The 15,296-nt window shown below is 37.5% G+C and overlaps 1 protein-coding gene across 33 annotated transcripts in view; it reads right to left on the reverse strand.

The window, feature by feature from the left end:
- The window catches only part of RORA (RAR related orphan receptor A), a 672,136-nt gene that overhangs the window by 101,372 nt on the left and 555,468 nt on the right, over positions 1 to 15,296 (reverse strand). For 20 of the 33 annotated variants that reach the window (XM_054687750.1, XM_054687753.1, XM_054687761.1 and 17 more), the window contains one exon: positions 6,689 to 6,713. The exons of the other annotated variants lie outside the window; for them this stretch is intronic. In XM_054687750.1, the coding sequence (XP_054543725.1) occupies positions 6,689 to 6,713 (25 nt within the window). The remainder of the gene's footprint in view (positions 1 to 6,688; positions 6,714 to 15,296) is intronic. 33 annotated transcript variants of the gene reach the window in all.

The raw sequence follows: 15,296 nt of genomic DNA on the forward strand, positions 1-15,296 counted from the left end.
GTGGCAAGAGACACATCCAATTTTACATACACGCCCTCACACACACCTCACATAACTAACCACATTTACTGAATACCTGTGATGTGCCTGGTACTGTACTGGAGAATCAAACAGGAACAAGGTAGAAGCTCAATACTCAGTTGACCTTGGCTCTGAAAACTCTACAGAGGAATCGGCTCCCTGAGTCAGTGTGAACATTCCTATAGGAGGGCAGTGTCTGGCAGCCCATCGAAAAGATGTGTGCACAACACTCTGCCCTTCAAGTTAATAGATGGCTGGAAATCATTAGTGTGGCCATTAAGATAATGGGATGATGGAGGTGAAGGATTTGGTTGGACAGAGACAATGGTGAAGGGATTCTGGGATTTCTGACACTACATATCTCGCACACCTATTAGGAAATTCAAGAAGTGGCGGATGTTTTGCAACCATCACAATGAGGGAAAGGGTAAAGTTCACAGGCACATGGAACTGAGCAACCTCCACAGAACAGGTAGGTAGCAGGTGCCCCATGGTGCACACACCTGCCAAGACAAAGGAAGAGATACATATCAGAGGCCAGAAGGATCTCCATTCCTGCTGTTCTCAAGGGGTGTCCTCACACCACTCTCCAAGCTGGCAGTGGGGTGGGTCATTCAGGAAATGATGATTTCCTTTCATTAAGGGACTACTAGAAATATTCAGAACCTGGCGTCCTGGGTTCGAGCTTTACAGTAGCTCCTCACTTTCCATATCACTGTGGGCAAGTCATTTTACCTCTCAGGACATTCGGCTCCTCACCTGTGGAATGGAGGGAAGGAAACAAATTTCAAAGTATTCCTGCATTTCAAATGTCTCATGGCTACGTTCAAAATCACGTTCTGTCCTTTCCTCTGCTAGCAGTGTTGACTTACTTCTCTGAGGAGCTTTGTTCCATTGATCTCCACTAACGGCAGGACCTGTTCTGGCATTAGGCAAAGCTGGGTTCAAAATCACCCTTTATCCCACTCACTAGCTGAGTGATCTTGAGCAAACCTTTGTTTCCTCATCGTGAAATAAGGAGAGCAAAGCTTTGTAGGGCCAGTGAGAGGATTAAATAAATTATATTTTAAAAGTACAGAGTGATTAGTTGTACTTGGGGCTTGAAGTTGTACTTGTAGTTGGGGCTTACAAGTGGAAATGCCATCACCACTCTCAACAGCCCCTGCATTTTAATACATACAGAGCTTGTGCTTGACATAACTATTGATCATAAATAAAGATGTGTTGAAATGACTATCAGAAGGCACCTTTGCTAAACCTTCTATACTTTTGAAGAGTGTGTGTGTATGTGTGTGTGTGTATAACAAGCATTTATTAAGTACCTGCTAAGAACTGGGAATAGAAAGGTGAATAAAAATTGAATTACCCCTTGGCCAGGGAACCTTGTGGTTTAGCAGGCTTTTTTATGTCTCCTTTCTATAAGAGAGTGCCTTCAATGAACAATGACAAGACATCTGGATTACACTGTACTAGAACATGGGGAGGGAGGGAGAAGGCGTCAGTGCTTTTCTCAAGAAGCTTGCAATACAGTAGGAAAATGAATGCAATGCTTATAATGGAAGGCAGCAAGTGTGACACATTCTCCAAGTGTTCCAGAAATAATGTGCTATGTAAGCCAAGAGTAAGAGAGGTTACCTTTTGTAGGGTTAATTATAAACTTATGAGAAGAGGGACTTCATGAAGGAGGTACCACTTGAACTAGATCTTGAAGGACAGACTGAATCTAGTGGATAGTAAAATAATGAAAGGCATCTTAGAAACAGGGTAGAACACAGGTAAAACTCTACACAGATAGAAAATGTATTTCTCATGTATGGAACAAGTTGTAGCGAAGGTTGGTAGTAGCATAAAGTCCACCTGGATAAGGGGAGAGAAACCTCAAAATATAGGTTGTAGCTATTTTTTCTGCTTTCCCTCCAAGTATTGAGCTCCATACACTATACACATTCAGAGAATGAGTCTTGACAAAGTAATTGAGGGCAGAAAAAGGGAATTGTTCTTTAGAAAATAAATCTCTTTGCAGCTTGCCTATTTCATATTCTTATTGTAAGGATTAATAGTTGGTTTGATAGTCATAATGTTAAATTACACTTAATAAAACACATAGCGCAAAAGAGTTCCACATCACAGCACACCGAGGAAGAATAAAACTGAAGTGGGTATTACTTCATCAGAGCGAAAAGCTAAGCAGAGCATTTTAGGATGAACAAGATAAATTGAATGTTATTTGATTTTGTCTCTCATCCATTTCAGTTCTGAAAATTATCTGAGACAGTTCTATTAATATAGATGCTTCAGATATAGGCCATCTTTTACTTTTTAAGAGCTATCTTAAAAATATATTTTCAGGTAATGGAGAAAGGATAAGCAGTTACAGATGGTTTCCCTTATTTTTGTCAAGCATGATCAAGGAGTGCAGAATGACATAGGCATTGCTGGGAAATCCGATTCTCGCAGCTAGGAGCCTTTCAGGAGCAAATGCTGGCATTATTTTGCTCTCTAGAGAAAATATGTTTCTGTTCAGTCAAGCAAAGTAATCAATTATTCTGCATTATGAAATACTCATTTTATAACTATTGGCATTTCAGACAGTTGTGTCTCATGTCAATAGTGGTTTAGATGCTCACATTTAAGCTCCAGCATATAGGATGGGATTCATTGGCTGACTGTCTGATCAGAAGTTTATTCCCTGCCCTCTGAAGTACACTTATTATTTATGTCCCATCTCACAGAGAAGTATGCCATGAGTACTGAAACAAGGTCAGACTCAGGTGTATTTTTCTGATTTTTTTTTGAATGTTCAATTTTTCTAAATGTCTTATATTCACATTTAGAAAAGTAATACTGTTACATTAAAAGCTATCCCTCTGTTTTATAAGATGGAGATGGACCTCATTAGGTATTCCATTCAGAGGCTCCACAATTCACATCTGATTTTGCGTATCCAGTTAAACCTTGTGTCCCCAAAGATAATTTTCCTAAATCAGAATAGCTTTCCAATAATTATCCAACACAGTCTCTATTGCTTTTACCTCTCCCTTTGGTTAACAGTTCTTACTCTGTGGCTGACATTTATTAAATATTTGTTTTAACATTTAATTCACTCAAAATTCTCTTTTTATGGATGAGGAAACTGGGACACAGCGAAACGAAGTAACTTACCCAGGAATACAAGGCTACTAAGGGGTGGAATTGTAAGAACCTCTATATATAAACTGATTCTAGGGTATGTGCTCTTAACCATTACACTCAACGCTCAAAAAGTTTATTAATTTTTTCTTGAATTGAGTACCACCTAGTATTTTGAAAATGGCAAACAGACATCTTCAGAAATTGAAAATTACTACTCTAATAAAATTTAAGCATGTATGCAAGAAATTCTTCTATCACTAGCTGCTGTAATTGAGCAGGGTTAGCATGTTTCATTATGAATTATTGCACAATTTAGTAAATTATTTAATTACTTACTAATGAAGAAACATACACGGTCGCAATTATCCTGTTTGAAAACAATGTTGCCATTTGTATATTTAAGAAACACTGGCTGTACATTAAATTAACTCTTGAGAGGAATTCTTTCCTATTTTGGAATAATAAGACAACTCTAAATATGGGCAATGAAATGTTAGCTAGGACAACAAAGAAACTAAAAACTACAAAAGTCAGTCCTGGCATATCTGAAACCACAAATAAAATAGATCTTCAAAAATATAAAATATAATTTCATAAATCATGCTTGTCAACAGAAAAAGCACAAGATAGGGATGTTGACTCTTATGTTTCCAAATCCTATCACTGCTATTCTTTTGATAGTTATTGCAACAGGTCATATAGTATAGCAATTCCTTTACCTATTTTAGTCACCTAATAAATGTCTTTGATAATAAATAATCTTCCGCAGAGCCACTTAATTTTCAATATACTTTGAATAAATTGTTACCTATGTTTATTATGTTATTATAGTCATGCATGGCCTTGTTATTTATAAAAAGACCTAGTACAATCACAGTCTTGAGGTGTTTTGACAACATTCTTAAGTAAAATATAAGGCAACTTTTAAATATCATAATGCAAGTAAGGATGATTGACTTGGTTGTGTTAAGTTATGGTGCACATTATTGAGAAGTTACTGATAATGCCATTGGATTGGTAAAAAGACCTAAGTATAATAATAGTTTCAGAAAACCCATCTGCCCATTATTCCAAAGGCTAAGTACATATTGTACAGTGAAACTGATTTGCATAAACTAGACTGTAATGGCAGTTTGATTTACAACTTCTTGGTTCTTGTAAATACAACAAAAATAATGTGGCAAAGCCATTATAGACAAGGAAGAATGAAAAAGGGAAATATCAGAATTGGAAGCTACTCAAATAGGTGATGTGATAGGTCTTCCTGTTTCCAAGGAAATGAGCAGTTTACCCATCTGTGTCTGACAGTTGCCCATAATGCAGTAATCATGTCTGAGCAACATAAAACACATTATCATATGTATTCTGTTGTCTTTATTTTGTTTTCCCTGTTATCCCAAGGTTAGGATGCCATTTAACTTGGTGACTCAAATTAAGCAAAAATTTTGTCCTCACATGAATAATGCATATATTAAAATTATAGTACAGTTTATAGATTTCACCACATGTCAAACGATCAGCATGAAACATTTTCCTGTAAACCAGTAAGAACCATGTTAAACTTAAACATAACAAAGCAAGAAAAAAGGAGATAAGTTTTATATGTTCATAGCGTTCGCCATTTAATTCATAGTGTAACATAAATTACTACATAGTGTATATTTCACACACAGTATTTTATAACTAGAACTAGAGGAAAACACATGGAGTACTTTGTTTTAACAGTATTTTCTCACATTCTTGTGACAAACTAAAATAATTGCATTTTGATTCGTTCTTCAGACACCATTTCTCACCTCTTATTAAAGTATAATTACACATAGTAAAACTCGCCCTTAGTATATAGTTCTTCAAATTTTGACGAAGGAATTAAATTTCATAACCATTCACACAATTAAGACATGGAATGGTTCCATCTTCCTCTCCTCCCAAATTTTCCTGTGTCCCTTTGTAGCCAAATTATTCCCATCCCCCAGATCCTGGCAACCACACAACAGTTTTTCTATCCCTTTAATTTTGCCTTTAAAGAATATCACCAAAGTGAAATATTATATCACTTAAATGAAAATTTATCTCTGGCTTCTACCACTTGGCATACATAATTCATTTCAGATACATCCCATGTTGTTGAGCATATCAACAATTTGTTACTTCCTATTTTTGAGTACTATTTCATTCTAGTTTATTCATTCATTCCCTAATTGAAGGACACTTATGTTTTTTCCATTTCTTTGGTAATCACAAATAAAGCTGCTATGAACATTCTCATATAGATTTTTTGGGGGTGTGTGTGTGCGCGCGCGCACATAAATTTTTATTTTACTTGGGTAAATAACTAGGAACAAGACTGCTCAATCATTAGGGGTTCTGGGAGTTTATGTGACAAGAAATGCCCCATGGTTTTGGCTGTGCCATTAACATTCCTCTTAGCAATGTATGAGAGTTCCAGTTGCTCCATATCCACACCAGCACTTAGTATTGTCAGATATTTTATCTATTATCAATTCCTGTTATTAGAGGTAGTTATAGTCTAAAAAGTCACTGGGATCAAAGACTTAGCAAATACTGCCCCTAGGGGAAATGCATGGTTAGGTTCCATGAGTCTGTGCTGATAATATTTTTGTCAACATTATGTAATGTTGTTGTTTTTTTTAATTTAAGGATATCTTATTTGATATATAATTGTTGATTCATTAACATAGATGTCATAGCTAACAGCACAGAATAGAGCTTATTTCACATGCATTTTTTCTGTGAGGCACATTACAGCCTTCCTTTACTTAGGAACACTTGCCAACCTTTCAGCACTATATTTGGGGGGCACTTTAAATAGTCAGATCATCCACAAACTCAAAACGTTAGAAAAACGTGGCATTAAGTAGACCGAAAAGGACATTTATTTACAATACAAGGGCTGAAACATGAAGGCATAGCATCACCTCAACAGACCTCAGTTGGGAGGGTGTGTTAGGATGCTGCACACCTGTGCATGCCTGAGCATGGCAGCCAATACTGATTTGGGGTTTTATAAATAAACTTCAGTGAGAAGGCAAGTTTGCAAATACAATAATGAGAACCAAAACTATTTGTCAATCAAGCAACCAAATCAACCAATCATTTTTGCTATTGTACCGTCTCAGTTTAAAAGCCAAGTGATCTTGATCAAACTGTTAGCCTATATCAGGTGAGCTTTGGCCTCTGATTGACATGGTATTCTTCCTTTTCTGTAAAACTGTTTCTTTACAATTATTTGGTAATCATTTCTTCTCACTTCTGTCTTCTTCACTTTATTTTAGACTTTAAGAGGCAGAGAACACACCTGTCTTATTCACTTTTATAACTCTTGTAACAGCAAGGTTTAGCCTAGTGCCTGACATATATACCAGATGTTCGATAAATATTTGTTGAATAAAGGAATTCTTCTTTGAAACTAGTAGGTACTGAGGAAAGAGCACTGGAATTGGAGCTGGAAATTCTGATTTCCCATCTCAGTTCTAATACTTAGCAGCTTTATGTCTGGTGACAAGTTACTTACATGCCTTGTGCTTCAGTTTCCTCACCTGTAAAATTGGAAAAATAATACCTATCTTTCAAGATTTCTTAGAGACTTTCAAGTCAGACAATAAATATGACAACCACCAATATCTGGCACACAGCTGATAGGCAATAGTCATTGAGTTATAATGGCTTAGGAACCACAACTAGGTATTTCTAACTGGGAAAACACTATAAAATACACTGATGTACAGCATGTTAGTGATAAGGACAGTAGAGACTCTTCAAGTGTTTGGTGTCATATACTCAGGAAACCAAATAGTTAAGAGAATTTTTCACTTTAGCAGTAGATGTTTGTCACTCTATCAATCTAGCCACATTACAGGATCAAAGGTTATATGCACAATATACTATGTACAGGTCTTCTTAAGAACCGATGATTTGTCTACTCCATTTCAAAAATATATTCTGAACATTTACAAGTGATTCTTCAATAACAGTTTTTACTCTCTGGGAAACAAGATTATTTTTCTCTTCAAACACTCCTGAATAAAACAAATAATTAAATTTAATTAATAAACATATCATGATTCTGCCTGAAATGTTTTCTTACAAGGATCTATCATGCCTCTTATGGTTTCAAGGCAATAAAAATGAATAATTTCAATAACATGATCAGGATTCTCCTGAGTGTCAGTCAGTCTAACCAAATAAGCTAAATGCTAAAACACAGTGGAAAAGAAACTGCATAAACAATACGATGGTTACATCACTCAAAATTTATACAGAGGATTGCCTTGCAAAATTATGATGATCAGATATGATTAAGTGACACTATTTAAGATTATTGGTCTTTAGCAGATGCCAAGTATGATGATTCACTGCAATGCAAGCTAATAGGAGGGAGGGAGAGAGGCTGTGTATTTGATTACAAAGCAGAACAACTAGGTAAAACCTCAGAACTCATAATCATTATTTTTTATGGAACTTTCATTGTTTTCTAAATTACATTCATATTAACTTTACTTGAAACGACTTTTTTTTTTAAAGACAAATTCTCACAAGAAACCCAGCGACAGGTCTAAATTAAACCTAGGATTTAAAACATCATTTGCCAACAGGCATCCTCCAAGTGTTTTCCACCGGGGCACATCATTTCCGATTATTTCCAGGCTATTCTAAATGATCTTGGACAGGGTTACTGAATGAGTTGACAGGGAAAAGGAAGACATTATGACACTGCTTCTCCAGATTTCCTTCCAGAACATGAAATATTTGGGGTTGGCCTAGAAGAACAAAGCTAGTTTAACAAGTTAAGCTTCACTTTAAAGCTTTCAATGTTTAACTGGGGGAATGCTTCTAACATATGGCAGCTGGGCTCTGACTTACAGCAACCTTCAAATTCTGGCCAAAACGTCTGTTTCCTGTGATTGTGTCTGATATGCCTGTGCATCCCTGATGGGACCCACGAGGCATTCAATAAATGCCAATGCTACAATGAATGAATGAATGAAAGGGCTTCTAATTATGAGCTACAAATTCCTCCATCAACAAAATAATCCCATAGGAAACTGCAATGAACTTAGAATTCTTATCTAGGAAGAGTTCTATTTTCAGATTCGTTACTAAATTTGTTTGATCATTTATGCTTTACTTGGTCTTTCTTGATTTTTTTTTAAACCAAGGTGTGAAAAGCAAAGAAGCATTTCCAAGAATATGAAAGACAAGCATAGTCCTTAGAAAGTTGTGTAGCTTGTGCGTAATAATTATTTTTAAAACTAAGTTAAGCATCAGCTATTTTCTGAGAGTAGGCTGTGGGTGAGACAGACCATAAGAGAAATTTGAAAAAGGAAGTTAGTAAGGCCTACTCTTACTTATGTACAAAAATTGTCACTTAACTAGTAAAAGGAGTGCAGATTCCAGTATATTCACAGGTAGGGCAAATGGTTATATAAAGTTTAATTAATGTTAAATTACAGTTATCGGGGAAGTAACAAGAAATGCTATACCTCTTTCCACAGCTAGAGATCTCTGATTCAAAAGTCTTATGAAATGGAACACATTCAAAAAAAAAAAAAAAAGAAAGAAAGCAAGAGGAAGAAAATAGTTTATTAAAGATACCACTAAAATGTCAAGAATTAAAGTTTTTCCCTGTACTTAAAATGAGAAGTCTTCTAGTATCAGACTATTGATTCTTAAGTAAGATGAATTCTGACAACCTTGAAATCTGATTTGCCACTATGTAAAATATATAAAAAGGCATAGAAGAAAGCAAGCATTGAAGCAAGGAGAAACAATACATACTGAAGGAAGAGATTTAAAAATGATCAAAAGTTAGATATAAGCTTTCAAAAACTATGGCAACTGGGAGCTATTTAGCATCGGGGCAAACAACCAGTTAGGCTGCTAAGAGTCGGAGGCCATCCTGTATTGCAGCATACTGCACACACCATGGTAATTAATGTTTATATTGACTTTAAGTCTTGATGAATGGATTAACCCATGAACTCTAAGACAGGGACTTACAAAATATACTTAGAAAGGCTGCCCACACCCCCAAATAAAGTGAAGCAGTTTAGGCACTTATAGAGTTACACCTCAGAAAATTACTTTCTATGGAATAGCCCATTTTCTAATAATGTCGGTGAATGTGGCTTGGGTATACATACCTCAACTAATAACTAATTATGTCAGGACTTGCAGTCAGGGCCTTAGTTACTGCAATGAGCAATATTTTGAAGACTGTTGGGAGAATAAAAAGCTTAACATAGTAGCATAACTGTTTTATATACGGGTGTTTCATTCCATTAGCCAAGCATCAATAAGATAAAAACTGTTGAATACTCCCCTTCCCTTTTTAAGCTACAATGTGTGTGTAAATGTTTCCTTGAATAATGATTATGCAGGGCTGAGGTTTAAATATATGTCATTACATTAAGGTCTTGGCTGTTTATATAATAACGATTGCTATTTATATGACCATGTTTCACCTGCTGGAAGTCTGGAGAAGGAAAGGTTAGCAGTTAAAGTAACTTTAATGGGAGGGAAAAAAGAAAGAAAAACTTGGCATTGTTTTCATTCTGTGCAGGTGAAATGACAGGTTTTTGCAAGTTGGCTTCCTATGTGCACACACACGACACTGACACCTTCTTCATGGCTGTGACAACTCTTTTTCAAAACTTCTAGCCTTTTTCCAGGGCAGCTGCAAAATATCCGTGAACACTCCGCTCATTTAGTGGAGTCATGGAAACTGCTGCCTCTATACCTGTCAGGCTAAATCCATACAGCACATTCTCCCAGGCAGGAGCCTAAGGCCCCAAGATAAATTCTCTCCACTCTGGGCTAGACAGAGAATGGGAGCCACGGAGTGAACGTCCTGGGGCCACATGTTCAAATTTCTATCACATTCACTCAACATATTGCCTAGGTTCCTAAATAATGCGTTTTGTTCTAAAATTACCATGGCCGCTTGCAAATTGCTGTTAAATTTATTATTATTATTACTATGATGATGATGACGATTGTATACTGTTGTTGTATTGAAAACTGATTTCCTGACTTTTAGACAGAATTTATATTTTAAGGAACTCAGTTTGGTAAGTATAAGAGAAATCTTCCTTCAGAGGATTTTTGAAAGTGAAACAAGAGGCCGTCTAATGCCTTTTTCAGGTTTTCATCACTAATTATGTCTTCCTTTCGGTTTATACACTTTTATGTTATCTCTTCACTTCTGCCACAAGAGATCATTTGCATGGCTCTTCAACAATACACCACGAACAAATCACCAGTTAATTGTCAATGAATGGCAACTCATAAAAATCTACAGGAAACTAACTAACTCTTATGTTGCAGACCATAAACCGAGCATGAACATACATGATTGTTTCCTATTTTCTGGTCCTTTCAGTGTGACAGGGACACATGGGGTATCTGTCAGAGACCTTGGTCCCCACTATGACCTAAGCCTCGGAAGCTAAGACTATATTTTGAGGTTATGTCTTTTTTTTATGGCTCTTTTCCCCCTTAATTTATTTAAATGTTTCTTGTACCTTTTAATATTTTGTTCACTCAGATGGGGGAAGGGAGAGAGGTCCAGGCAGGTTGTATCACAGGTGTTTACCATAGCATAAGGGAGTGGTTCCTATGAATAATTCTAAAATGAACCTCCTTCACATTTAAGGGATACTCATTTGGCATCCCTGCCCCACACAGCTTTGTTCTTACCACACTTTGCTTGTAGGAAACACTGAATTAGTTTAGAGAAGAACCACAAGGGGTTCTATTGCCATTTAAAAAATCACAGTTTTACTACTAGGATTTTTGAAATAAAATGTGAACTATTAAATTGGGCAAAATAACATGTAACATTAATGGGCAGGATTGCAGGTGGAACAAAAAATGTGGTAGCCTTAGGGATGAATAGCTTATATAAAGTCTCAGATAGAGAGATAGAAAAACCCAGGTCTCATTCCTATTCAGAGAATATATCTATATCTATATCTATCTATCTATCTATCTATCTATCTATCTATCTATCTATCTATCTATCTATCTATATTTTCTGTGGAAAGCCCATAAGATGGAAATGAGGTGGCCTACCTTTCATCATTTGCAATGATCAGAGATGAAACCATCTATGAAATAAATACCTGCTATAACAAAAACTGCTGCAGTTCAACTAAATGGGAAGACACAGAAGAGAGATTGATAAAAATGAAATCATGATACACTAATCCTTATCCTATCACCAAAGTGGTTGACCAAAAAGGGGCCTCCATAGTTGTGTGATGAAAGGCACAAATCATGGACTACCCACTGAGGCAGCCAGGCCAGAGAAGTGAAGGGAAGGCCTTTTCTTCAGAAGGTTGAATGGCTGGACTCTCTCAAATGAATAGCTAACACCATCGTGAAACAGACATTGGAGATGAAAGTGGAAGCCAACGCAAACACAAGGATGGAGGAAAGCCATCAAAGGTGTAGAGAATAACAAAAGTGCAGGGACTGATGTGATCAGCACCCGAATGCTAAAACTGCAGTGCGAGAGAACTGTTTGAAGTTGCTACAGAGATTTAACACAATCTGGAATGAACAAAATTTGCCATCGTATAGAACAGAAGGGCCACCAAGAGACCTTAAGGAAGGACAACCTAATGGAATGTAAGCCCAGGAAAGAGGCCACTTAGTGATATCCTTTTGAACATCTCGATCATTTTAAAGCCGGCTTCACACAAACACACACACACACACACACACACACGCACGCGCGCGCGCTTTCTTGCTGCAAACATGGTTCAGGGTCTGTGGGAAATTTTGATGGGAGCTGCTCATCACAACTCCTAAATAATTCAAGGCTATGGCAATCCATCCGATCTTCCGCTCTGAGGACGAGAAGCAAAGAACAGACACAGGCTTTATCAAAGCAGCCTCTAATCTTTCTAGCACATCCGCAATGTCCATCTCACCAGGGGTGACCTTCTGAGTGAACTTTGGGAGAGATGTGCTCTTTGGTTTTGTCTGGGTTGTAGTTTAATTCAGCAGGAAGCAGGCCGTGGCTGGGAACCATAGCACAAAGAAAATCACGGTAAGGAGGTGAAAAATGCAGGACTGATCGACAATAAGTGAGATGAAATAAATGACTAGTGGTTTTTTTTACAAGACCAGCAGAATATGATGGGTTATCACTTTTAAGGCTCATTTTCTATTGCTGCTACTAAGTAGGCAATGATAGAAACAGCACAATTGAGCGGTAGCGGCTGGATGTGAGAGAGAGCGAGAGAGAGAGAGAGAGAGAGAGAGAGAGAGAGAGAGAGAGAGAGAGAAAGAGAGAAAGAGAGATTGAAAGGATCAGAGGAGACTCTTTAAGACAGTATCCAATCCAGAGTAATCACCTGAATAAAAACTTTCAATTTCTCAAGTGCAATGAGAATAAAATGCATTATGGAGATAAAAATATAGAGTCTAAGAAGTTATTCTGTTGTCATGCAGATAATTATCAAGAACATCTCTGAATTAAGAATGTTTTGGTTCAGGTAAGGTAAATAATGAGGTGATCAAAAGTGATGTATCTCTTTCTAGTAGCTAAGAAGTCATGTCATCTAAAATTCATGGATCATTGGTCTTTCCTATTCTCACCTTTAAACCTATTTTTGGACAAAAGAGAAGGAGGAGGAATTTGTAGGGTCAAGTCATAGGGAACTTGCATAGAGAGGGAAATAAAATTTCTTTTCCCACTTGATTATCTTCATTCTGCCAGACTGCATATTATGACATCAGCAGTGGGGAATGGAAAATTCTTTTCTCTTGAGTGGATTCAATCTCTCAGACCTCAAAAGATCTCCAAGTGAGCCTCCAGGGCAGGGGTGGCTGGAGACTGGCTTTGATTTCTTCTGTCTCTCACCCTAGGTTGTTCATTCCATAGCTCACCAAGTGTCCAGTACAGGAATGTGGCAGAGGTGGAAGGAGAAATGGATTCCATTTACCATAGCTTTAACCCTGCTCAAAGTCTATTAGGGCATTCCTATCAAGGTGAAAAAAAATTTTTTTTTTAAATTATCCCACTCCACATTTTACTTTCTTTGTCCTTGATAGAAAACAAAATCACCATCTTATCTCAAACAATCTTAAGTTTGGCAAAAATAAAGAAGGATGGAGTCTTCTTTGTATGAACGGTCTAGAGTACACCAAGCACCTAGTAGGTGCTCAATAAATACCCACCAATAGGCAGTGCCTGGTTCCTCTGACAGCTGGCCAGGGACGCAAGCTGCTTTGGGAAACCTGATGAAGAGACCCGCCTTTCTGGCAGAGCCATCCTCACTCTTTCATCACTGTACTCAAAGATATTACTGATGTTGGTCCTCTGGTTTTGCTGCTTTTTTCCTCTGACTGGACTAACTGAGTCTACTCTGCTCACTAGCTGCCACTTCAGAATCCTGTCACGCAGCGGAAGGCCAAAGGACATTTTCCCCTAAGTCCTTTTAACTTCCTGGCATTCCGTTTTTCAACCCCACATTAAAGGTGCTGATGTTTCATCCTAGTCCTACCAGCCAATGGGTGGCCTCAAGTTCGACTAGGCAGGGCTTCTATCAGCTCTTTCCCTGTTGGGCACAGGGAGAAGGAACCCAGAAAAATGTTTCCTCAAGCTCATTTTGTAATTTTCCTTTGGATGCTATCACCGAAGTTCTGAGATCATTATTAAGAAACAGACAGACACATTCACAACTAACATACAACAGATGTCAACAGAGAGCCACAGTTGGCCAGTGGGATCTATTTCTTGCAAATTCTCGAAAATATTTTTTTGCTCGCCTTTCTCTCCCTCTGCTCTCGCCCAATGTCCAGTCCTCTTCTAATCCATGAAAGCTGGTATACTAATTCTGTTTCTCTTCCAAGACAAGACTGCCAACTTGAAAAACAAAAATGAACCTCCCCTAATTTTGGCATGTTTCTCCAAGCCTCAACTAACCCCAGGCAGAAACTGGTGGATGGGTGCCCAGTGGAAGCTGGAGGTGAGAAGCTTCATTTTTATCTGCCTTAGCAAACAGCCACCTGGTATGGTCTTGAATTCGCATCTTTGCTGGTCCCAGCATTAGCAAACATTGGCAGAGCAAGTCACCTGTCCCGAGCTGCTGAGATCTGAGACACCCCCACTCCCATAAGAATCTCTCTGTGTCTCTCTGATTTACCCTGTTCCCGGTGGTGAAGTATTTTCTGCAAACATGAAATTAGTTTATATTTTAAGGACTTTGGAATGACTAATTTCAACTAAGTTAAACAGGGCAGAGGAGGGACTCCCGAGTGACTCGATCTGTGATTCTTGGGAAGAGTTTAATGGACATATTTTATTTTTGTTCAGGGTGACCTCACTGATCACTCTTTAAAATGCCCTTTCTTAATTTTTTTCCCTTTTAAGCAAAATAGCTGCAATCTTCTAGGCATTTCCTAAGGAAGAAGACACTGACTGTAATTTATTTATCTTTAAGACCACTGTTCAGGAGATTTTTTTTAAAAAGTCTACTTTAAAATTAAAAGTGTAGGTGAAGGTGATTATATCTTTCCAAAGTCAGTAAAACAAATGTGTTGCATAAGTCATTTCAATTCAATTAAGAGAAACAGGTCAGATGCTAAAATATTAGTAAAATCAATTATGAGTAATAGGTCTCCTGTTAACAAGTATCACTACAACAGCCTTCCTCATAATTTTTGAATAAATTTACATCTGTTTCATATTCTCCATATGCCAGTAATATATATGCATGTCACCGATCATAAACCCTTCTCCACTTTCTTTTCTTTTTCATGTTTGCTCTGGTATGCCTTGGGCATGACACATGGACTAGTCTTAACTTAGTGAAGGTTTTCCTATGAGGGAGAAAGTTAGGTAGCAAGTTCCAAGAGCCCTAGAGTCAGGCAGATCCAGCTTTGCATCTTGTCCTGTCCCTTGCCAGCTGGACAGGGACCTTCATCCTCTGAGTCTTGGTAAGAGACTCGGGTAGAAGTGAGATTTAAAAACAGTAATTTGCTGTCACATGCCCACCTGCATGCCAGGCAGATGGTGGTCACTGAATGTCTCTTTCTAATCTCTTTTGAAAATCCCCCAAATCACTAACATGTAAGAGGATAATAATCATAATATTTCAAATTTGATGTCT

The sequence above is a fragment of the Talpa occidentalis genome, unplaced genomic scaffold (assembly GCF_014898055.3).
Source record: "Talpa occidentalis isolate TD23 unplaced genomic scaffold, MPIMG_talOcc4v2.1 talOcc4.11, whole genome shotgun sequence".
Lineage (NCBI taxonomy): Eukaryota > Metazoa > Chordata > Mammalia > Eulipotyphla > Talpidae > Talpa > Talpa occidentalis.